This window comes from Rhinopithecus roxellana, chromosome 1 (genome assembly GCF_007565055.1).
Source record: "Rhinopithecus roxellana isolate Shanxi Qingling chromosome 1, ASM756505v1, whole genome shotgun sequence".
In the NCBI taxonomy this organism is placed as follows: domain Eukaryota; kingdom Metazoa; phylum Chordata; class Mammalia; order Primates; family Cercopithecidae; genus Rhinopithecus; species Rhinopithecus roxellana.
The window spans coordinates 136,349,092-136,372,689 of record NC_044549.1 but is presented as its reverse complement, the minus strand read 5'-3'; the positions used below and the strand labels follow the sequence as shown (position 1 = coordinate 136,372,689).

The window sequence follows — 23,598 nt, the reverse complement described above, 5'->3', positions numbered from 1 at the left end:
TTGTAGAAAAAAGGTAAATGGAGTGAAGTGCCATATGTACAAACTTTCTTTTCATTAAGGCACAACTCGCAATTATGTAAAAAGTGTGATTTACATACAGGAAGCCTTCCCTACAGGAAGCCTTCAGAGTTTACCTCCCTACCCCAGCGTCCCCCCAACCCCGACTCCTTCCCCAGCTAATAAGGACACCCCTTCAACCCAAATGGTCCAAAAGGAGATAGACAAAGGGGTAAACAATGAACCAAAGGTGCCAATATTCCCCAATTATGGAAGGAGGAGAATTCGGCCTGTGGAAGGAGGAGAATTCGGCCCAGCCAGAGTGCATGTACCTTTTTCTCTCTCAGACTTAAAGCAAATTAAAACAGACCTAGGTAAATTCTCAGATAACCCTGATGGCTATATTGATGTTTTACAAGGGTTAGGACAAACCTTTGATCTGACATGGAGAGAAATAGTGTTACTGCTAAATCAGACACTAACCCCAAATGAGAGAAGTGCCGCCATAACTGCAGCCTGAGAGTTTGGTGATCTCTGGTATCTCAGTCAGGTCAATGATAGGATGACAACAGAGGAAAGAGGACAATTCCCCACAGGCCAGCAGGCAGCTCCCAGTGTAGACCCTCACTGGGACACAGAAATCAGAACATGGAGATTAGTGCCGCAATCACTTGCGTGTTATAAGGACTAAGGAAAACTAGGAAGAAGCCTATGAATTATTCAGTGATGTCCACTACAACACAGCGAAAGGAAGAAAAACCTACTGCCTTTCTAGAGAGACTAAGGGAGGCATTGAGGAAGCATACCTCTCTGTCACCTGACTCTATTGAAGGCCAACTATTCTAAAAGGATAAGTATATCACTCAGTCAGCTGCAGACATTAAAAAAAAAAAAAACTTCAGTAAGTCTGCCTTAGGCCCAGAGCAAAACTTAGAAACCCTATTGAACTTGGCAACCTTGGTGTTTTATAATAGAGATCAGGAGGAGCAGGTGGTACAGGACAAACGGGATTAAAAAACAAAAACAAAAAAAGGCCACTGCTTTAGTCATGGCCCTCAGGCAAGCAGACTTCGGAGGCTCTGGAAAAGGGAAAAGCTGGGCAAATGGAATGCCTAAGAGGGCTTGCTTCCAGTGCGGTCTACAAGGACACTTTAAAAAAGATTGTCCAAGTAAAAGTAAGCCGCCCCCTCGTCCATGCCCCTTATGTCAAGGGAATCACTGGAAGGCCCACTGCCCCAGGGGATGAAGGTCCTCTGAGTCAGAAGCCACTAACCAGATGATCCAACAGCAGGACTGAGGGTGCCCAGGGCAAGCGCCAGCCCATGCCATCACCCTCACAGAGCCCAGGGTATGCTTGACCATTGTGGGCCAGGAGGGTAACTGTCTCCTGGACACTGACACAGCCTTCTCAGTCTTACTCTCCTGTCAGGGATAACTGTCGTCCAGATCTGCCACTATCTGAGGGGTCCTAGGACAGCCAGTCACTAGATACTTCTCCCAGCCACTAAGCTGTGACTGGGGAACTTTACTCTTTTCACGTGCTTTTCTAATTAAGCCTGAAAAGTCCCACTCCCTTGTTAGGGAGAGACATTCTGGCAAAAGCAGGGGCCATTATACACCTGAACATAGGAGAAGGAGGACCCGTTTGTTGTCCCCTGCTTAAGGAAGGAATTAATCCTAAAGTCTGGGTAACAGAAGGACAATATGGACGAGCAAAGAATGCCCATCCTGTTCAAGTTAAACTAAAGGATTCCACCTCCTTTTCCTACCAAAGGCAGTACCCGCTTAGACCCGAGGCCCAACAAGGACTCCAAAAGATTGTTAAGGACCTAAAAGCCCAAAGCCTAGTAAAAACAAGCAATAGCCCCTGCAATACTCCAATTTTAGGAGTACAGAAACCCAATGGACAGTGGCGGTTAGTGTGAGATCTCAGGATTATCAATGGGGCCGCTGTCCCTCTATACCCAGCTGTACCTAACCCTTACACTCTGCTTTCCCAAATACCAGAGGAAGCAGAGTGGTTTCCAGTCCTAGACCTTAAGGATGCCTTTTTCTGCATCCCTCTACATCCTGACTCTCAATTCTTGTTTGCCTTTGAAGATTCTTCAAACCCAATGTCTCAACTCACCTGGACTGTTTTACCCCAAGGGTTCAGGGATAGCCCCCATCTATTTGGCCAGGCATTAGCCCAAGACTTGAGCCAATTCTCATACCTGGACACTCTTGTCCTTCAGTACGTGGATGATTTAGCCGCCCATTCAGAAACCTTGTGCCAGCAAGCCACCCAAGCACTCTTAAATTTCTTCGCTACCTGTGGCTAGAAGGTTTCCAAACCAAAAGCTCAGCTCTGCTCACAGCAGGTTAAATACTTAGGGCTAAAATCATCCAAAGGCACCAGGGGCTCCTCAGTGAGGAACGTATCCAGCCTATACTGGCTTATCCTCATCCCAAAACCATAAAGCAACTAAGAGGTTCCTCGGCAAAACAGGTTTCTGCCGAATATGGATTCCCAGGTACGGTGAAATAGCCAGACCATTATATACACTAATTAAGGAAACTCAAAGCCAATACCCATTTAGTAAGATGGACACCTGAAGCAGAAGCGGCTTTCCAGGCCCTAAAGAAGTCCCTAACCCAAGCCCCAGTGTTAAGCTCGCCAACAGGGCAAGACTTTTCTTTATATGTCACAGAAAAAACAGGTATAGCTCTAGGAGTCCTTACACAGGTCTGAGGGACGAGCTTGCAACCCATGGCATACCTGAGTAAGGAAACTGATGTAGTGGCAAAGGATTGGCCTCACTGTTTACAGGTAGTAGCAGCAGTAGCAGTCTTAGTATCTGAAGCAGTTAAAATGATACAGGGAAGAGATCTTACTGTGTGGACATCTCATGATATGAACAGCATACTCACTGCTAAAGGAGACTTGTGGCTGTCAGACAACCATTTGCCTAAATATCAGGCTCTAGTACTTGAAGGGCCAGTGCTGCAACTGTGCACTTGTGCAACTCTTAACACACCCACATTTCTTCCAGACAGTGAACAAAAGATAGAACATAACTGTCAACAAGTAATTGCTCAAACCTACACCACTCGAGGGGACCTTTTAGAGGTTCCCTTGGCTGAGCCCGACCTCAACTTGCATACTGATGGAAGCTCCTTTGTAGAAAAAGGACTTCAAAAAGCGGAGTGTGCAGTGGTCACTGCTAATGGAATACTTGAAAGTAATCCCCTCACTCCAGGAACTACTGCTCAGCTGGCAAAACTAATAGCCCTCACTCGGGCACTAGAATTAGGATAAGAAAAAAGGGTAAATATATATACAGACTCTCTAGGTATGCTTACCTAGTCCTCCATGCCCATGCAGCAATATGGAGAGAAAGGGAATTCCTAACTTCTGAGGGAACACCCATCAAACATCAGGAAGCCATTAGGAGATTATTATTGGCTGTACAGAAACCTGAAGAGGTGGCAGTCATACACTGCCGGGGTCATCAGAAAGGAAAGGAAAGGGAAATAGAAGGGAACTGCCAAGCGGATACTGAAGCCAAAAGAACCACAAGGCAAGACCCTTCATTAGAAATGCTTATAGAAAGAACCCTCGTATGGGGTAATCCGCTCTGGGAAACCAAGTCGCAGTACTCAGAAGAAGAAATAGAATGGGGAACCTCATGAGGACATAGTTTCCTCCCCTCAGGATGTCTAGCCACCGAAGAAGGCTTTTTCCTGCAGCTAACCAATGGAAATTACTTAAAACCCTTCACCAAACCTTTCACTTAGGCATTGATAACACCCATCAGATGGCCAAATCATTATTTACCGGACCAGGTCTTTTCAAAACCATCAAGCAGATAGTCAGGGCCTGTAAACTGTGCCAAAGAAATAATCCCCTGCACTGCAGGCCATACATTTCAATCCCTGTATCTTTAACCTCCTTGTTAAGTTTGTCTCTTCCAGAATCAAAGCTGTAAAACTACAAATAGTTCTTCAAATGGAACCCCAGATGCAGTCCATGACTAAGATCTACCACGGACCCCTGGACCGGCCTGCTAGCCCACGCTCCGATGTTAATGACATTGAAGGCACCCCTCCTGAGGAAATCTCAACTGCACAACCCCTACTATGCCCCAATTCAGCAGGAAGCACTTATAGCAGTCGTCAGCCAACCTCCCCAACAGCTCTTGGATTTTCCTGTTGAGAGGGGGGACTGACCTGATGAGAGATAGGACTAGCTGGATTCCCTAGGCAGACAAAGAATCCCTAAGCCTAGCTGGGAAGATGACTGCTTCCACCTTTAAACACGGGGCTTGCAACTTAGCTCAATATCCGACCAATTAGATGGTAAAGAGAGCTCACTAAAATGCTAATTAGGCAAAAACAGGAGGTAAAGAAATAGCCAATCATCTATTGCCTGAGAGCACAGCAGGAGGGACAATGATCGGGACATAAGCCCAGGCATTTGAGCTGGCAACAGCTATCCTCTCTGGGTTCCCTCTCTTTGTATAGGAGCTCTGCTTTCACTCTATTAAAACTTGCAACTGAGGAAAAAAAAAAAAAAAAGCAGGCACCACAGAAAGGTGAAGTCCAACTTAAAGAAATCAAAAAATAATACAGGTATGAATGGAAAATTTCCAGTGAAATACCATAAATAAAAAACAATCACAACTTCTGGAAATGAAGGACATGCTTAGAGAAATGCAAAACACACTGAAAAGTCTCAGCAATAGACTCGAACAAGTAGAAGAAAGAACTTCAGAGCTCAAAGATAAGGCTTTCGAATTAACCCAAACCGATAAAGACAAAGAAAAAAAGAATTTTTAAAAAATGAACAAAGCCTCCAAGAAGTTTAAGATTATGATAAACAACCAAACCTAAGAATAATTGCTGTTCCTGAGGAAGAAGAGAAATCTAAAAGTTTGAAAAACATATTTGAGGGAATAATTGAGGAAAACTTCCCCAGCCTTGCTAGAGATCTAGACATCTGAATACAAGAAGCTCAAAGAACACCTAGGAAATTCACTGCAAAAAGATCATCACCTAGGCATATAGTCATCAGGTTGCCCAAAGTCAAGATGAAAGAAAGAATCTTAAGAGCTGTGAGGCAAGAGCATAAGGTAACCTATAAAGGAAAACCTATCAGATTAACAGCAGATTTCTCAGCTGAAACCCTACAAGCTAGAAGGAACTGGGGTCCTATCTTTAGCCTCCTTAAACAATTATCAGCCAAAAACTTTGTATCCAGTGAAACTAAGCTGCATAAATGAAGGAAAGATACAGTCTTTGTCGGACAAAAAAATTCTGAGATAATTTGCCACTACCAAGCCAGCACTACAAGAACTACTAAAAGGAGTTCTAAATATTGAAACAAATCCTCAAAAGACACCAAAATAGGATAGCCTTAAAGCATAAATCTCACAGGACCTATAAAACAACACAATGGAAAAAAAAAAAAAAACCCAGATATTCAGGCAAAAACAAAAAACAAAAAACACAGCACAATGAACAAAATAGTACTTCACATCTCAATATTAAAATTGAATGCAAATGGCCTAAATTCTCCACTTAAAAGATTCCAAATGGCAGAACGGATAAGAATTCACCAACCAAGTATCTGCTATCTTTAAGAGACTCACGTAAACTTAAGGTAAAGGGGTGAAAAAAGATATTCCATGCAAATGGACAACAAAAGTGAGCAGGAGTAGCTATTCTTATTTAAGACAAAACAAACTTTAAAGCAACAGCAGTTTAAAAAGACAAAGAGGGTCATTATACAATAATAAAAGGACTAGTACAAAAGGAAAATATCACAATCCTAAATATATATACACCCATCACTGGAGCTTCCAAACTTATAAAACAATTACTACTAGACCTAACAAATGAGATAGACAGCAATACAATAATTGTGGGGGACTTCGATACGCCACTGACAGCACTAGACAGGTCAGAAAGTCAACAAAGAAACAATGGATTTAAACTATACGTTAGAAGAAATGCACTTCACAGATATTTACAGACCATCCTACCCAACAACTGCAGAATATACATTCTATTCATCAGCACATGGGACATTCTTCAAGATAGACCATATGATAGCCACAAAACAAGTCTCAACAAATTTAAGAAAATCAAATTTATAGCAAGTACTTTCTCAGACCACAGTGGAATAAAATTGGAAATCAACTCCAAAAGAAACCCTCAAAACCATGCAAATACATGGAAATTAAATAACCTGCTCCTGAATGATTGTTGGGTCAACAATAAAATCAAGATGGAAATTAAAAGATTATTTGAACTGAATGACAATAGTGACACAACCTATGAAAACCTCTGGGATACAGCAAAGGCAGTGTTAAGAGGAAAGTTCATAGTATTAACTGCCTACATCAAAAAGTCTCAAAGAACACAAACAGACAATGTAAGGTCACACCTCACAGAACTGGAGAAACAAGAACAATCCAGACCCAAACCCAGCGGAAGAGCAGTCAAGATCAGAACAGAACTCAATGAAACAAAAACATTACAAAAGATAAGTGAAACAAAAAGTAGGTTTTTTGACAAGATAAACAAAACTGATAGACCATTATTGAGGTTAGCCAAGAAAATAAGAGACAAAATCCAAATAAGCTCAATTAGAAATGAAATGTGAGATATTACAACCCATACCACAGAAATACAAAAAAATCATTCAAGGCTACTATGAACACCTTTATGTGGATAAACTAGAAAACCTAAAGGAGATGGATAGAAATATACAACCCTCCTAGATTAAACCAAGAATACATAGGAACTGAACAGACCAATAACAAGCAGTGAGATTGCAATGGTAATCAAAAACTTACCAACAAAAAAAAGTCCAAGACCAGCAATATGCACAGCTGAATTCTATCAGACATTCAAAGAAGAACTGGTACCAATCCTACTGACACTACTCCAAAATGACAAAGAAAGAGGGAATCCTTCCTAAATCATTCTATGAAGTCAATATCACCCTAATACCAAAACCAGGAAAGGACATTACAAAAAAAAGAAAACTACAGACCAATATCCCTGATGAACATAGACGCAAAATCCTCAACAAAATACTAGCTAACCAAATCCAACAGCATATCAAAAAGATAATCCACCATCATCAAATGGGTTTCACACCAGGGATTCAGGGATGGTTTTACCTCTAGGGATAGTTTAACATCCTTGAGTCAATAAATGTGATACACCACATAAACAGAATTAAAAACAAAAATCATATGATCACCTCAATAGACAAAGAAAAAGCATTTGACAAAATCCAGCATCCCTTTATGGTTAAAACCCTCAGCAAAATCAGCATAGAAGGAACACACCTTAAGGTAATAAAAGCCATCTATGACAAACCCACAGACAACACTATATTGAATGCAGAAAAGCTGAAAGCATTCCCCCTGAGAACTGGAACAAGACAAGGATGCCCACTTTCACCACTTCTATTCAACCTAGTACTGGAAATCCTAGCCACAGCAATCAGACAAGAGAAAGAAATAAATGGCATCCAAATCAGTAAAGAGAAAGTCAAACTGTCACTATTTGCTAATGACATGATTGTGTATCTAGCAAATCCTAAAGACTTATCCAAAAAGCAACTGGTACTGGTAAACGAATTCAGCAAAGTTTTGGGATACAAAATTAATATACACAAATCAGTAGCTCTGCTATACACCAACAGCGACCAAGCAGAGAATTAAATCAAGAACTCAACCCCTTTTACAATAGCTGCAAAAAAAAAAAAAAATAGGAATATACTTAACCAAAGAGCTGAAAGACCTCTACAAGGAAAAGCACAGAACACTGCTGAAGGAAATCATAGATGACACAAACGGAAGCACATCCCATGCTCATGATGGGTAGAATCAATGTTGTAAAAATGACCACACTGCCAAAAGCAATCTACAAATTCAATGCAATTCCCATCAAAATACCATCATCAAATTCAATGCAATTCCCATCAAAATATCATCATCATTCTTCACAGAACTAGAAAAAAAAATGCTAAAATTCATATGGAACCAAAAAAGAGCCCTCATAGCCAAAGCAAGACTAAGCAAAAAGAACAAATCTAGAGGCCTTACATTACCTGACTTCAAACTATAGTATATGGCTACAGTCACCAAAACAGCATGGTACTGGCATAAAAACAGGCATTTAGACCAATAAAACAGAATAGAGAACGCGGAAATAAAGCCAAATACTTATGGTCAACTGAGATTCAACAAAAGAAACAAAAACATAAAGTGAGGAAAGGACACCCTATTAAACAAAAGGTGCTGGGATAATTGGCAAGCCACATGTAGAATAATGAAACTGGATCCTCATCTCTCACCTTATACAAACATCAACTAGAGATGGATCAAAGACTTAAATCTAAAACCTGAAACCATAAAAATTCTAGAACATTGGAAAACATTCTTCTAGACATTGACTTAAGCAAAGACTTCATGACCAAGAACCCAAAAGCAAATGCAACAAAAACAAAGATAAATAGATGGGACTTAATTAAACTAAAAAGCTTCTGTACAGCAAAAGAAATAAGCAGAGTAAACAGACAACCCACAGAGTAGGAGAAAATCTTTGCAATCTATACATCCAACAAAGGACTAATATCTGGTCTACAAAGGATTCAAACAAATCAGCAACAAAAAATAAACAATAGCATCAAAAAGTGGCCTACGGATATGAACAGACAATTCTCAAAAGACGACATACAAATGGCCAACAAACATATGAAAAAAATGCTCAACATCACTAATGATCAGAGAAATGAAAATCAAAACCACCACATGATACCACCTCACTCCTGCAAGAACGGCCGTAATCAAAAAATCAAAAAATAATAGATGTTCGTATGGATGTGGTGAAAAAGGGAACACTTTTACACTACTGTTAGGAATGTAAAATAGTACAACCACTATGGAAAACAGTGTGGCAATTCCCTCCTTAAAGAACTAAAAGTAGATCTACCATTTGATCCAGCAATCCCTCTCCTGGTTATCTACCCATAGGAAGAGAAGTCGTTATATGAAAATGATACTTGTACACACGTTTAGACGAGCACAATTCGCAGCTGAAAAAAATGCCCATCAATCCACGAGTGGATAAAGAAAATGTGGCATATATTAATATATACTATGGAATACTACTCAGCCATAAAAAGGAACGAAATAATGGCATTTGCAGCAACCTGGGCTGGGCGCGGTGGCTCACGCCTGCAATCCCAGCACTTTGAAAGGCTGAAGCGGGTAGATCACGAGGTCAGGAATTCAAGACCAGCCTGGCCAACATGGTGAAACACTATCTCTACTAAACATACAAAAATTAGCCAGGCACAGTGGCAGGCGCCTGTAATTCCAGTGACTCCGGAGGCTAAGGCAGGAGAATCACTTCAGCCCAGGAGGCGGAGGTTGCAGTGAGCAGAGATTGCACCACTGCACTCCAACCTGGGTGACAGAGGGAGACTCTGTCTCAAAAAAAGTAAAATAAAATAAATCAAAATAAATAAAATTAGAATATAGGTATAGATACAGATTATATCTATAGAAATATAGAATATATCTATAGATATAGAATATATATAAAACAAAATTAGAATCCATAAATCCACAGTAATATAAATAACTGAATAAATAAATGCAAAAATGGGAAAGACCTTTCTTAAAGTAAAATTCCAAGTAACAAGTTTAGAAGGAATGATTAAAACAGAAAAACCACCAATTGGCAAATGCCACTCTAATAATTATTGGAGACAAGAATCATCACTGACCAAAACTATGATGAGAAATAAAATATTCACAGTCTTAAAGCACCTCCCCATATAACATTTGTTGAACACAAAAAGAAAAAGAATAACTTTGCAAAGGAGAACTATGGCAGGCACCAGCTTAAACGAGTGATCAGAGTTAACAGCACCAGTAATAAAAGATACTCACATCACGTCTTTGTTGATATGACACACTAGGAAGAACACAGTACCATTTCTGTGGTATTCTTGCTAAAAAAGACATAACCTGAATTTAATCAAACATCAAACAAGCCCAAATTTGGGACATTCTACAAAACAACTCTTCAAAAATGGCAAGATGATAAAAAGCAAAAAACCAAGGACCTAGCCAAATTAAAGGAGACATGAAAACTACCTGCAAAATTTCATCCTGGATTAAATAACTGGAACCAGGGAAAGGCCATTAGCACACAATTAATGTAATGTAAACAGTATATAAACAGTATTATTTGAATCTGTGTTAAATTCCTGATTTTGACAACTATACTGTAGTTATGTAAAATGTTAATGTTTGGGGATCCTGAATAAGGTGCATACAGGAATTATTTGTACTATTTTTGGAACTGTTTTGTAAGTCTAGAATAATTCAAACTAAAAAGTTGATAAAATAAAAATAAAACTTGTCAAATGCCACAATTGTCCAATGCAGAGCCTGGACAATCTGGTTCCACTGCACCTTGGGAACACTCAACACTATCAAGGACTATCTCAGGTACCAGGAACTCTTCTAAATGCCCTACACATATTAACATGCAGGTATTATTAGTATCATCCTTCTCCTCATCATCTCCTTCTTCATGAAGCAGAGAAGGGTTAGGAAATGTTTCCGATATCATACATCTAACGAATAGTAAGACTACAAGATCAAATACTAGTCTGACCCCAAAGTCTGTGATTTCAGGTTCTTAATTAATATCCTATAAAACAGATGCTACGAAATGAGAATAAGAAATCCAGAAGTCTTATTTATTTAAATCAGTGTTAATTTCCTGATTTTGACAATTGTACTGTCATTATGTAAAATGTTAATGTTTGAATGTAACATTTAAATTTAAAAATTAAAAATACGACTGTCAAATTTAAAAATTCAATATGAGATTAGAAGTTAAGAACACGTCTCAAATCAAAAAAAAAAGAAGAGTGATAAAAGATAGCAGAGACAAACAATATAAAGAATCAATCCATCAATTATACTTCAATAAAGCTAGAAAAATAAAAGAGAATCAATCCAGCAGAACCATGATAATGGCTAACAGGATTCCTAGAAGGAAAGACAAAAAATCTAGAGAATAGTAACTAAGAAAGAATATTTTTTTCTTTGGGAGGCCGAGGCAGGTGGGCCATCTGAGGTCAGGAGTTTGATACCAGCCTGGCCAACATGGTGAAACCCCGTCTCTACTAAAAATACAAAAAACTCAGCTGGGCATGGTGGCAGGCACCTGTAATCCCAGGTACTCAGGTGGCTGAGGCAGGAGAATCACTTAAACATAGGAGGCAGAAGTTACAGTGAGCTGAGACCGTGTCACTGCCCTCTAACCTGGGGAACAGAGTGAGACGCTGTCTCAAAAAAAAAAAAAAAAAGAATTTTTTTTAAATTCTCCAGAGCAAGAGAAACAGAAGTACACAAACTGAAACAATCTACCAGTGCTGACCAGGACAAATGAAAAAGTATCCAGGGGAAAACAAGACACAACCATCATTGTCAGATCTCAGACTACAAGGATAAAAAGGAGAGCCTAAAAGCTTCCCGGGGAAAAAAAAGAAAGACACAAAATTAAAACAGGTCACCAACAAAAGAATAAGAATCAGAAGATTTCTCTTCAGCAACATTAGATAAAAACAGAAAATAGAGGGCAGCTGTTAACATTCCAGAGAAAAATAATCTTCAACCTGGAACTGAATTGTCAAATATGAAGGCACAACACAAATATTTTTTAGAAACACAGGGCTCAAAAAAATTTATTCCCCATTACTCCCTCATTTTATTTCAAGGAAAAAAAATGTGTTATACATTTATATTCATTCTTTCTTCCTTAAAGTAATGTGACAATATACTCCAACAAAACAAGATTTAAAAAAGAAAACACATATATTTAGAAAATAGTGGTCCAACCTAAAGAGCAGTAAGTCCAAAGCTGACAAAGCTGTGCAGCAAACCAAAAAGACACCAGCTGAAAATGGAGCAAGGAGATAGAGGGATCTAGGATAAAAAGAAAATTCCATACAATAAAAAGTGGGGTTGAGACTTAGGCGTGGAGAGGAGAATGGTGATATGAAAAATATAATGCTAGAAAAAGAGGGGAGAAGAAAAGCAACTAAAAACTCCAGGAAATACAAAAACCTACACTCCGGGAAATACAAAAACCTATACAATGAAGTAGTGATTCAAATATAGAACAACTAATCCAAACTAGAACAACTAGTCAAAATCAGAATCAGAAAACAGTAGGTTTCATGAAGATAAATGAAATGTAAGCAATATAAAGAAAGATTGAGATGCTAATAGCTTTTTTGTAAGGCTTAAGATTCTTCTCTCTAGTTTTTTTTTTTTAAGTACCAGAAACTCAAGGAAAAACAGAAAATTATTTCAAAGTTATAATCCACATATGAAGCAAACTAAAATAGACACAATTTTGAGCAACTGGTAGCATTCAGGAAAGGGTTACCTATTTGAATATGTCTTGTGAGTAGCATGAGATCATGACACTGGAAATATAGGGAAGGAAACAGCTCTGCAGTGAACAGTATTTCTCCACTTATAATAATGCAAAATTCCCTATTCACAATAATGCAAATGCTGAATGTTAATTTTCAACAATTGGCATCAACCTGCAAATAGAGCATGGAAAACTTAATTTGATGACAGAATGGATAAAAACATGATCAGGCCGGGCGCGGTGGCTCAAGCCTGTAATCCCAGCACTTTGGGAGGCCGAGACGGGCGGATCACGAGGTCAGGAGATCGAGACCATCCTGGCTAACCCGGTGAAACCCCGTCTCTACTAAAAAATACAAAAAACTAGCCGGGCGAGGTGGCGGGCGCCTGTAGTCCCAGCTACTCGGGAGGCTGAGGCAGGAGAATGGCATAAACCTGGGAGGCGGAGCTTGCAGTGAGCTGAGATCCGGCCACTGCACTCCAGCCTGGGCAACAGAGCGAGACTCCGTCTCAAAAAAAAAAAAAAAACATGATCAATCTTGACAGTGCCAAAGTAAAACTACAGCCAGCTCAAGTTGGGAGTCAGAAAGGAGAGAATGGAGAGGGAAAAAAGGAAGGGAATGGGTGGAGAACAGGTAATCACTACTTTCCATTATAAACCCTTTGGTTCCTTAGGCATTATTTTAAATAAAAATATTTTTAAATTTTTTTAGGAGAAAGTTGTTACCATTGGCTAATGCTACAAAGGGGTCAAGTGAGAAGGAGTTAGATTTGGCCTGTAAGATCATGGTGACACTGGAAAGGACCATTTCAGTGGCCTATAGGAATGGAAATCAGCATACAGTGGGCTGGGAAATGAATGGGAAATGAAGACCTGAAGAGAACAATTATACCCAGTAGAATGCTAAGGACAGGAGAGAAGAGGAGAAAGGTTGCTGACAGCAGGGATTAAAAGTAATGGGAAGGTTGCTGCTGCTATTTTTATTTATATAGAAGAGACTTGAGCACAGTTTTTGATTGAGGTGAAAAGGCGATGAAATCCAGAAAACAGGATGAGGAATCAAACTTGGACAAAAGAAAGGGTATCTATCATTTTGAAATAAGAAGAAATGAGGCAGGGGTAGACTAGAGGAGGAGGCAGAAAACTGGCAGGATCACAGAGAGCTTCTGCCCTCTCAAGTGATCAAAGCAACAGCTAGAAAAGCCTACAGAGGTGGTGATTTCAGAGAGCAGAACAAGAAAACCAACAAGAATTCATTATTGGGTAAATGGACTAAGCTGACAGACGAGTAGTATGGTTGAAATGTGAAAATCATTTTATTTGAACTTACATTTGAAAATCATTTTATTTTGCCTCATTTGTTGGTTGAATTATTCTTCATGAGACTCTTTTAAGGTAACCTGGTATCTGGATCTAAAAGAGTATCTCTGGAGAACGATCAAGGAAAACAAAGTTTTGCTTATTTACACAAGGTCCTACAGCAAGTCACTATCAAAGTAGTAACAACAGTAAGACAACTGTGTACCATCTCATTCTGCTCATTTGAGACCCAAACACTTCTAAACAATAGCAACCTATTTCAACCAACCAGTATTTATTAAGATAACACATACAATTCTCACAATACTGCACAGGAAGTACAATGACCCCTACTTTACAGATATTTTATAAAGAGAGATTCAGTGTCTTGCCTAAAGTAACTGAGCCAAGATTCCAGCCCAAAGCTGTTAGATTCCAAAGCATATATGCCACGTGTAAAGCACACGCATTAAAACCAAATCTGAAGTGCGTTTTAGCCATTCTCAGTCCACTGTAAGTCCATTTGGAAAAAAGTCAAATCGGAGAATTTTGAATACATGAAAATTAGCTGAGATTTAATTCACTGATCCAAACCTGGGTGATCAATATTAAGATGTAAGTGCCAAAATCAGTGCTTTAAATTTTGGGGAAAATCTAACAGCATTCTCTTCATTATGAATTATGAATTAAGACTGCTACATTCAGCATCCTAATTCTAAAGCTACTCTTCCACCAGTATTCTCTTTCTCTAATCAATCTAATTAACATAGTAGGTTGTTATTTGACTACTAAATATTACAAATAGAAAGCCATATTCATGACAAATTTTATAAATGTACTGTAAGTAGATCTTGTCAAATATACACATGCAAATTAGCAAATAAACTGGCGACTTTAAACTGTGGATGCCTTAGCAAAATTCATCCACGCTTTTTGCTTTTTTTATTTCTGTTAATAACCTTCCATGCTAAAGCAATTCCTCCTCTGGGTATTTATGCTGATGAAACAGTGGTATGTTACCCCATGCCAGCCTTGCCCTAAGTAACCTGAAGCCTGCAGATAGACTTTAATAAAATGAAAGTATGTTTCTCCTCCAAAGATTGGATTTTAAATTAAGTTATACCTAAAGCCCTAATTTTAAGAATATAAAATTCGATGGCTTCATTAAAAATGAAACAACAGCTGACGATGTTTTGAAGCCAACTGATCAGTCTTAAAAAGTACTTGGAATAAAACTAAATCTATAATGACTACAGATACACATGGGTCACTGCTAAGGTAGCCCCAGCTTGGGAACACTGGGACGTCAGGAAAAAACGCTAGTGAGCTTAAAGGGAAGTATTTATTGGGTAGTTTCCACTGCATGTCCTGGATTACTGGAACATGATACAGTCTGGCTCTAGTGTAACCACCGTTGTTTACAATACCTGAGGCAATTTGAAACTCCACAATTTCAACAATGGCATCAACTGACTAAAAAGTTTTGAGTAATGTAATCACAGTGATTTATCACTTCTCACAAATGCATTTCTAGCTCATAAACAGGCTACTCATGACCCATTTTATCTCACACATAACTGAAATAATGAAAGTACAGTTTGGTAATGCTCTGTATTAAAAATTAGAAAGTAAGATTTTAGTCTTGAAATAAAATTGTACAGCCATCAGCTCATTTAACCCTAAACCACTTTGTTGTATTAGTCTACAATCATTGGCATTCTACTTATTCCTGTGCTTGGTAAGCCTTACTCATTGGTCTTACACTTCTCTTTTTTGTGTGTTTTGTTGTTGTTCTTGTTATTGTCATTGTTGTTGTTGTTGTCTTTGTTTGCTGGAGTGCAGTGGCATGATCATAGCTCACTGCTGCCTCAATCTCCCAGGCTCAAGTGAGCCTCCTGTCTCAGCCTCACGAATAGCTGGGACTACAAGTGTCTGCCACTATGCTCACCTAATTTCCTTGTATTTTTGTAGAGACAGGGTCTTGTTATGCTGTCCAGGCTGGTCTCGAACTCCTGAATGCAAGCAATCTTCCCGCCTCAGCCTCCCAAAGTGCTGGGATTACAGGTGTGAGGCACCACACCTGGCCTGGTCTTAGCCTTGTCTTCAGTAATCTTTCTTTTATTACTGCTTATTCATGTACACCCTCTGATGCATCTTTTTGGCTAACATTTCTATGCTTTCCTTCTTTGGTAGCTCACCCACTTCTAGAGTTATGTTCACACTCTGATTGTTTATTATCCTGATCTACATTTTGGACTATACACTCTTATCTTGACCATTTCTATCTTATTAAAATCCACATTTCACTTCTAAGATGACCTTTTTTCTATGTTCCCCTAATGCAATTGCTCTGTATTTTTACACATGAACTGCTTTGCCTTAGTTTCTCTGTTAAAAACTTCTCTCTTTAAGGGTTACCAATAACATCAGTCTCATTCGAATCTTTGCTTCCAAAGTCTTAGCAATATACTTTATTATACCCAAACTTTTCATTTTCTGTAAGCTTCTACTTTCTGATTACTAGCTTGCCTCTTTTCTTTCCCATCTTTACGCTGGTTTTTAGCTGCTTAAGTTGTCCCGTTACATCCTGTTCTCCTTCAACCTTTCCACTTAAAAATTCTGATTTTTGAGAAATTTACCTAAATTGTATTTCCCTTTTCTTATATTTTCTAATTTATTTATTCACTGTATCATTGAGGAAACTGAAATTAAGTATAATTACTAATCTTGTCAACTAAAAAGTTTAGAACAAACATATGCAAAAATGTAAAATAAAAGAAAAAAACAAATGTTGATTCTGTTTATCTAGTTTTAGCCTATAATCCAATGACCTTGCATCAAACTGAATCTTCTCTATGTACCATCAGTAGCACCTTTCAAAGTCCATGAAGTCAAAAAGTTTTATTAGAAGAAAAAAGAAATAAGGTATATGTATAATCAATGGACATGTTAAAATTACACACTGCCCAAGAGTTTTCCCTCATAAAAGTAACCAACTCTTCCTTAAAAGGGAATTATAGGCTGGGTGTGGTAGGTCACTCATGCCTATAATCCCAGCACTTTGGGAGGCTGAATCTAGCCAACATGGCGAACTTCCATCTCTACTAAAAATACAAAAATTAGCTGGGTGTGCTGGTGTGCGCCCGAAGTCCCAGCTACTCGGGAGGCTGAGGCAGGAGAATCGCTTGAAGCCAGGAGACAGGGGCTGCAGTGAGCCAAGATCGTAGCACTGCACTCCAGCCTGGGCCACAGAGCAAGACTCTGTCTCAAAATAAATAAATAAATAAATAAAGGTAATTATATATGTGTATAGCATACAAGTGGGTTTGCTCCCAAGTTAATGATTTGTTAGGGGCTTTATACAGCTAATAATTAAACCTTGAGAACTCTGGCTTCTTTTTTCAAAGTGAGACTATAAAACTGAACATTCCGTAGGAATAAATGAAGAAAGCTAATACAGTCTTGGAGTTGAGATGAATCATCCTAACAGACTCTGCTTGAATGGTAAAGACAGGCAAAGGAAGACCCTGTATCAAACAATTGTACTGGACAGCAAGGTGATGAGAGTAGATACTGGGGAAAGGGGGAAAATGTAAAAATAAAACCAGAAGAGGCCTTTAGGAACCAATGATGACACAGGTCAAGATCTGCGAGATATAATTAACTCAACTCTCTGCACCTGAGGGCAAAACAAAACCACATAATGGGAACTTAAAGAAGGCAACATATTATGTCTTCCCCTAAATACCAGAGAAAACAATTGACCATCAAAATACTTCTGACATACAATCAAAAAGCAACACAATAATCAGTCTTTGGGATCAAAGCAAAACAGAAAAGACTTAACACCCACAGTAAACAAAAACTTTAAGTTGGAGAAAGTTATGGTGCACAACAGAAGAAACACCTGTGTAACAGTCTTCTACCATACTCTCTTATTACTAGAGATTTTCATGCAGATAATAAATAAATCAATGATGTCCCAGGAAGACATCATTCAGTGGGTTTTGTCCTTGATTATTTCCCAGGTCTCTTTTCTCCGAAAAAAGAAATTATTTAACTTTATACAGACAAATGTCTAGAATAAAAAGAAATATTGTGCCCTCTCTTTAGAACCAAAGTTTAATTTTCCATTTGTTCTTAGATAATATTACCCTTTAAAATGGTCCTCTCCACTAGCTATTCAACATGGAGGTGAAAGCTTTACATCTTAAAAACCAGTATTAGTTTACACTAACGGGCTAAAATAAATTAGCGTATGCTTATTATGAATGAAGGATAGGGCTTAATATTCCAATGTCATTTTATTCTCACTATAAAAAGATACCTGTGTTTTCCTTACCAGTGATAGGATATATAAGAGTTATAAGTCAAAAATGGAAAGCATGAGAGTCATGCACAGAGGTCACCTTGAAATGATGCGAATTATATTAGCTTCTAAACAATTTTACACTGAATTGAGTTTGGTACATCATGGGTTTGTTTGTTTGAGATGAAGTCTTGCTCTGTCATCCAGGCTGGTACATCGTGTTTTAAATACTTGCTCTTCTTAAGACCACAGGTTCAAATGCCAGCATAGATAATTTACATTTGCCTGCAAAGACTGGTAAGCTATCGAACGCCACACAGTTTAGTGTAAGAGGTTGAGATCCATTCTACAAAAAGTGATACTTATTTTTAAAGTAAAAACATAAGGCTTTTAATCAAACAAATTTATACTTAGTTGTTCTCTAAGCCATCTTGATATTCCACGCACAGTCATATCTGGAGAGACAACTGCTAAACAGGAAGAGCCCTGAAATGTTCACCCCACTAAATGCCTGGTTTTCTTCTCTCCCTTTACCTGATAATGAGCCTGGGCTTGCTGTGCAGAGTTCAAGGTGACATTGCAGAGTTTGCAGTACAGGGGCTTACATAGCTCCTCCAGGGCACAGTCTTGCTCCCCTTCCTTTGATAACTCTTCTTCCCCTGCAAGAGGCAAGGAAGCCTCCTGCCCAAAAGGCTTCTGTGGTGGAAGCTGCAAGGTTCCTGTAGACCTGGTGGCCACTGACATAGGAGGCGAGGGTGAGGGCTGCTTAGGTGGAGCAAGCACGGCGTGTTGCAAGAGGATCATTGGGTAGGAAAGCCTTGGGCATAATCCAGTGGGTGATGAGAAGCAAGGTCTTCAAATCTGAATCAGTAGCAAAAAAAAAAAAAAAAAAAAAAAAAAAAAAAACCATAAACTAAAAACTCACTTAAAAATGAGACTTCACAAGATAACATGTAAATGACAACATAATCTGACCCTTTCTTCTACTTCTCCAAACCCATCCTTGGGACTTCTTTCCTTTGGCCTCATTTAGCAGACTTCCCCTTCCTGTTAATTCATGTTAACATGGTGCTCTTCCACTGAGAATGGCTTTATAGATTTGGCTTTATTTTGCTTGGCACCGTTCCAACTGCTATCCCTCTGGCCCCATGAACATTAATAGCATTGCATCCAAGGCTAATTAAATCCAAAAGTCACATGGCTGAAATGGACATCAAAGGTCACCTAGTCCAGACCCCTTCCCTCAGGCACACTAACACTTAAACACTCTTAATGATAATCACGCACAGACAAAAACACCACGAGCTATCTAGGCATGGTGGCTCATGTCTGTAATCCCAGCATTTTGGGAGGCCGAGGTGGGTGGATCACCTGAGGTCAGGAGTTCGAGACCAGCCTGTTTGAGACAATGTGGTGAAACCCCGTCTCTACTAAAAATACAAACATTAGCTGGGTGTGGTGGCAAGTGCCTGTAATCCCAGCTACTCGGGAGACTGAGGTAGGAGAATCGCTTGAATAGGGGAGGCAGAGGTGGTAGTAAACTGAGATCATGCCACTGCACTCCAGCCTGGGTGACAGAGCAAGACTGTGTCTCAAAAAAAAAAAAAAAAAAAAAAAAAAAAAAAAAAAAACTAAAACGACCAGCTAAAAATCTTAGCAAACATCTCTTCCAACCAACCAATATCAAAAAGAGTGAATAAAAAAAATCACCTTGCAGAAATTTCAAGGAACTCTAGGAATAGCCTAGAGTTAAAGTATGACAGAAATAAATAAAACATGCTCCTTCTGATCAACTAACAATATTTAAGTAGTTGAGCCAATGTATAGCAGAGGTGGCAAGCAGCCCGTGGGCCACTACAGCCACAGATGTGCTGTTTGGAATATACAGTTTTGTTTTCATTTTTTAAGTTGAATTAGTTGTTAACATTCAAAAATCAAGAGATTCGTGGCTTCTCTTGAAAAAGGATGATCTGGCATCACTTGGCCCACATTCCTATATGGGACTCAATTAACTAGTTAGTGCTCAGAGGCACAGTGCCCTCTAGCCAGGCCCGCCGTCTCTGGGACACCTCAGTCCCCACTCAGTTGCTGCCTGTACTTGATACTTGCCTGTTCACTGTGGGCTCTTGAGTTTACCTCATACAGCCTTAGACTATATTCATCAGTCCCCTGTAAAATCCAAATTTTTCCTCCTTCTCTAGGTAAATTACCTACACAAAATAAGGTATCAAGGAAATGTCCAATGGAATAATGGATCACACCACCAAAAGCCACAGTATAATTCCAGTTCCTCAGTCTTGAGGCTATTTTCCTCCCCCTTCTTAATAAATGATAGTCTCTATTATAATTCCTTCAGAAAAGACCCAAAATGTTCCTCTCCCTCTTCAATCTTTATCCATAATTTCTCCTGCCTCCCCCTACAGATGGCATCGTCTAACCTGAGTGTCTCAAAATGAACCACAGTACACCCTTTGGGTTCCCAAGATTCTAATTAACCCAAATTAGAATCCTTATTTCAAAATCCACAATTCCCTACACTCTCTCAATACAGTATTAAAACCTCTTCTATTAGTCAATAGAATATGGCTATTTTAAGCTGCTGAAAATTTCCATCTGCAATGGAAATGTGTACATTATGGCAATAATAGAACTACTAAAATGTATCAAGTAAATTTTGAAAAGTTAAAGTCTGTATTACCACATTTGATAACTACACAGCACCTGAAAATCAAGTAACAACTTTCATACGAAATTTGGGGTGGGGAGGCAACAAAGGAAATCAGCGTGATGGGAAAATAATGTAGTTAAGGGTAAAATGCATAAGTATTAGTCATAGAATTTAACAATACTTCTCATTAATCACAAAATTTAGAAAAATTATTTCATTTTAAGCAGAAGTGTACTGCCCATATCTCTGGGAACATAAAGAAAAGCAATATAGAGTTTGAACATTTAAAAAGTCAGGTTCTCTGTGATGGTATTATTTCTCTTAATCGAATCAAGTAAAGATATCCATAAAGCAAAAACAGATATGGTCATTTTAGAAAAGGGAACTAAGTAGACAAAGAACAGCCTTTTAAAAAGTTTACCTAACTATAATAATTCATAATGTTAAGCTACTGACGTCAACTTGCCACAAACATGCTGCTAGTTCATTAGTGAAAAGGTGAATGGGGGTGTGAAAACATCTGGATAAAGGAAACCAATATACACAGAAAATCAAATGCTACCAATTGCCTAGGCATGTCTGGACTTGTTTTATGAAAGCTCACTTTCACTTGAGGAAATTCTAGCATGTGTCTCCCCCAGTGTTATCTACAGGCTTCCCTCAAAATAAAGGTCCTTCTCAAAGCACAGAGGTACAAAAGGCTTCCTACCAGAGGGGATAAAGTTACCTGATTTAAAGAAAAAATTCTTGCCAAACACAGATTTACCCATTATCGCTTTGATCTTTATAATTTTTAAAGAGTAGTTTGATATCCCAAATTTATTTCTTGTCACATTTAACAATCAACACAATGTCGACTCCTCAAAAAAATCTGTATATGACAACTGCATCAAATATTAGTACATTTGCAAACAAAAATTAGCATAAAATATAAATCTTAAAATGAATAAAACCAAGTCTTCAGTGAATGCATGAATGATGGAATCCATAGACGCAAAACATGCAACTCAGATCTGTTCAACTGTTGCATTGGTTTAAAAGGGACAAATTTGAAGTCTGGCATAAATATTCTCCAGATCTTAAAAACCACTCACTCTGATGCTTGCAATGGCATAAATGAAGGATTCATGCTGGTTAATGTCCTGGTTTGGAAAGGACCTAAGACGAGATTAAAGAAAATCAAAGCTTCGCAATGTACCCTGTTTAAAGAAAATTAATTATCATAGCATACTTAGTTTTCATGACTGGACTGGGGCCTACTCTTCACATACTGTGTTAAAGACAATCTCTTTCTCATTTGGAGAAATCTACAGAGGAAAGAGAATAGAATAAAGGAACAGGTTAGCAGCACCTCAGCAAACTAGGTAAGTCTGTAATTGGGAATTCTGGAAATGCGGGAAAGGCGGCGAGCATTACTCAGAGGTCATCAGAACGCAGCAAGAAGGAATGAAAGGGAGAAAAGTTAAAAAAAAAATCACTTGAGGCAAGGTATATCCTATAAGGAAGGCTCGAAAGAACGCAGAAAACTGTGGAAGAGGCCTTGGCGAACTGGCGAATGTTTTTCAGTCTCCGCTGTGACGGTTCCTAATCCTAGGGAACTGTTTACAGATTTCAATCAAAGCTACAGACACTTCAGCGTCGCCCACATCCACCTTACATTCCTAAGATGTGCATGCATACACACGAACCCACACACGCACCTCAACCCGGTAAGGATGCCATCACGAAGGATGGAATCCCCAGACTCCCACGGGGCGGGGGCAACTGAGAGGGCCAAGGCAGCGGCACCCACAGATGATCCACCTGGTCCACGTGAAATGCCTGAAACGAGCAAACTAAACTGATAAACAGAAGCAGCGCAAGCCCTGTCACGTGGAGGGCAGATGGAAAGAGCATCGGAAAGGAACCGCTGGTCCCCGGCGCTCCGGGGCTCGTCCTGAAAGCCCCGCGGCTCCCAATCGCCCGCACTTACCGGAACCCCCGGGACGCGCCGGCAGTCTCGGCGCCGCGTCCGCCCGGGACGCCCGCGACGCCCGCCCTGCGCGCCCGGCTCTGCCCAGCTCGATCCAGCCTCTCCTCGAAGCAACTTTCTCCGCCGGCCGCCGCCGAGCCCCCTCCGCAGCCGAAGGCTGACTGTCAAAAGTCAGTCCAACCCGACCCACAGGGAAACAGCTGCAGGAAGTGACTGCGGAACCGGGAGGCGGTGGAGGAGGAGACTGAGGGCGCCGGCTCGGTGTCGCCACTGCGCATGTGCATGGCGGAGCAGGCCCGGCAGCGGTAGCAGCTGCAGCCGCGGCCGCTCCAGCATCCCCGGCCTGCGGCGCGTGGGTCAGGTGCTGTGGCCGCCAGCGCAGGGACGCGGGGTTGGGCCGGCGTGGGGAACAAAGGCACGAGTGAGAGGCGGGAGGCTCCCACCGCCAATCTCAGCAGACAGCCCCGAAGAGCTGTTCAGCAGATGCCCTGGAAAGTTAATCCTTGGTAGAAGCCTGGGCAGAGCTTTTGCAACTTTCATCTCCTGTCATTGGGATCCAAACATTGTTCATTCTATTCCTCCCTTCGCCTCCTGGTTGGCGGTTGAGGCGGCTGAGTGAATCCTTTAAACTGCTGCTCTCCCCACTTCCGCCCCAGGATGGAGGAAGAAGAGGGTGGCTGCCTGCCCAGTAGTGGCCTCCCTCACACAAAACGCCGTTTCCCGCCCCCCCCCCCCCCCCCCCACACACACACCTTTCCTCTTCCTACACGAAAGTGAGCAGGAGATAGAGGAGACTTTCTCCTGACCCCCAGAGGCTCACCTGCAAGACAGGAAGGACCAGGAAAAGAGTGGCCAACGCTAGGATGTCACATCCTTCATAACCAACCT

General features: G+C 40.0%; 1 protein-coding gene across 4 annotated transcripts in view; it reads right to left on the bottom strand.

Moving 5' to 3' along the window:
- The window catches only part of ZMAT3 (zinc finger matrin-type 3), a 54,679-nt gene extending 31,312 nt beyond the window's left edge, over positions 1–23,367 (bottom strand). For 3 of the 4 annotated variants that reach the window (XM_010373989.2, XM_030931864.1, XM_030931866.1), the window contains exons 1-2: positions 22,711–23,367; positions 18,605–18,931 (exon numbers count right to left, since the gene is read on the bottom strand). In XM_010373989.2, the coding sequence (XP_010372291.1) occupies positions 18,605–18,874 (270 nt within the window). In that variant the 5' untranslated portion in view covers positions 18,875–18,931; positions 22,711–23,367. Of the gene's footprint in view, positions 1–18,604; positions 18,932–21,832; positions 21,857–22,710 lie in introns of those variants that run through there. The other variant, XM_030931857.1, reaches the window with a different exon arrangement.
- Between the last annotated feature and the right edge of the window lie 231 nt (positions 23,368–23,598).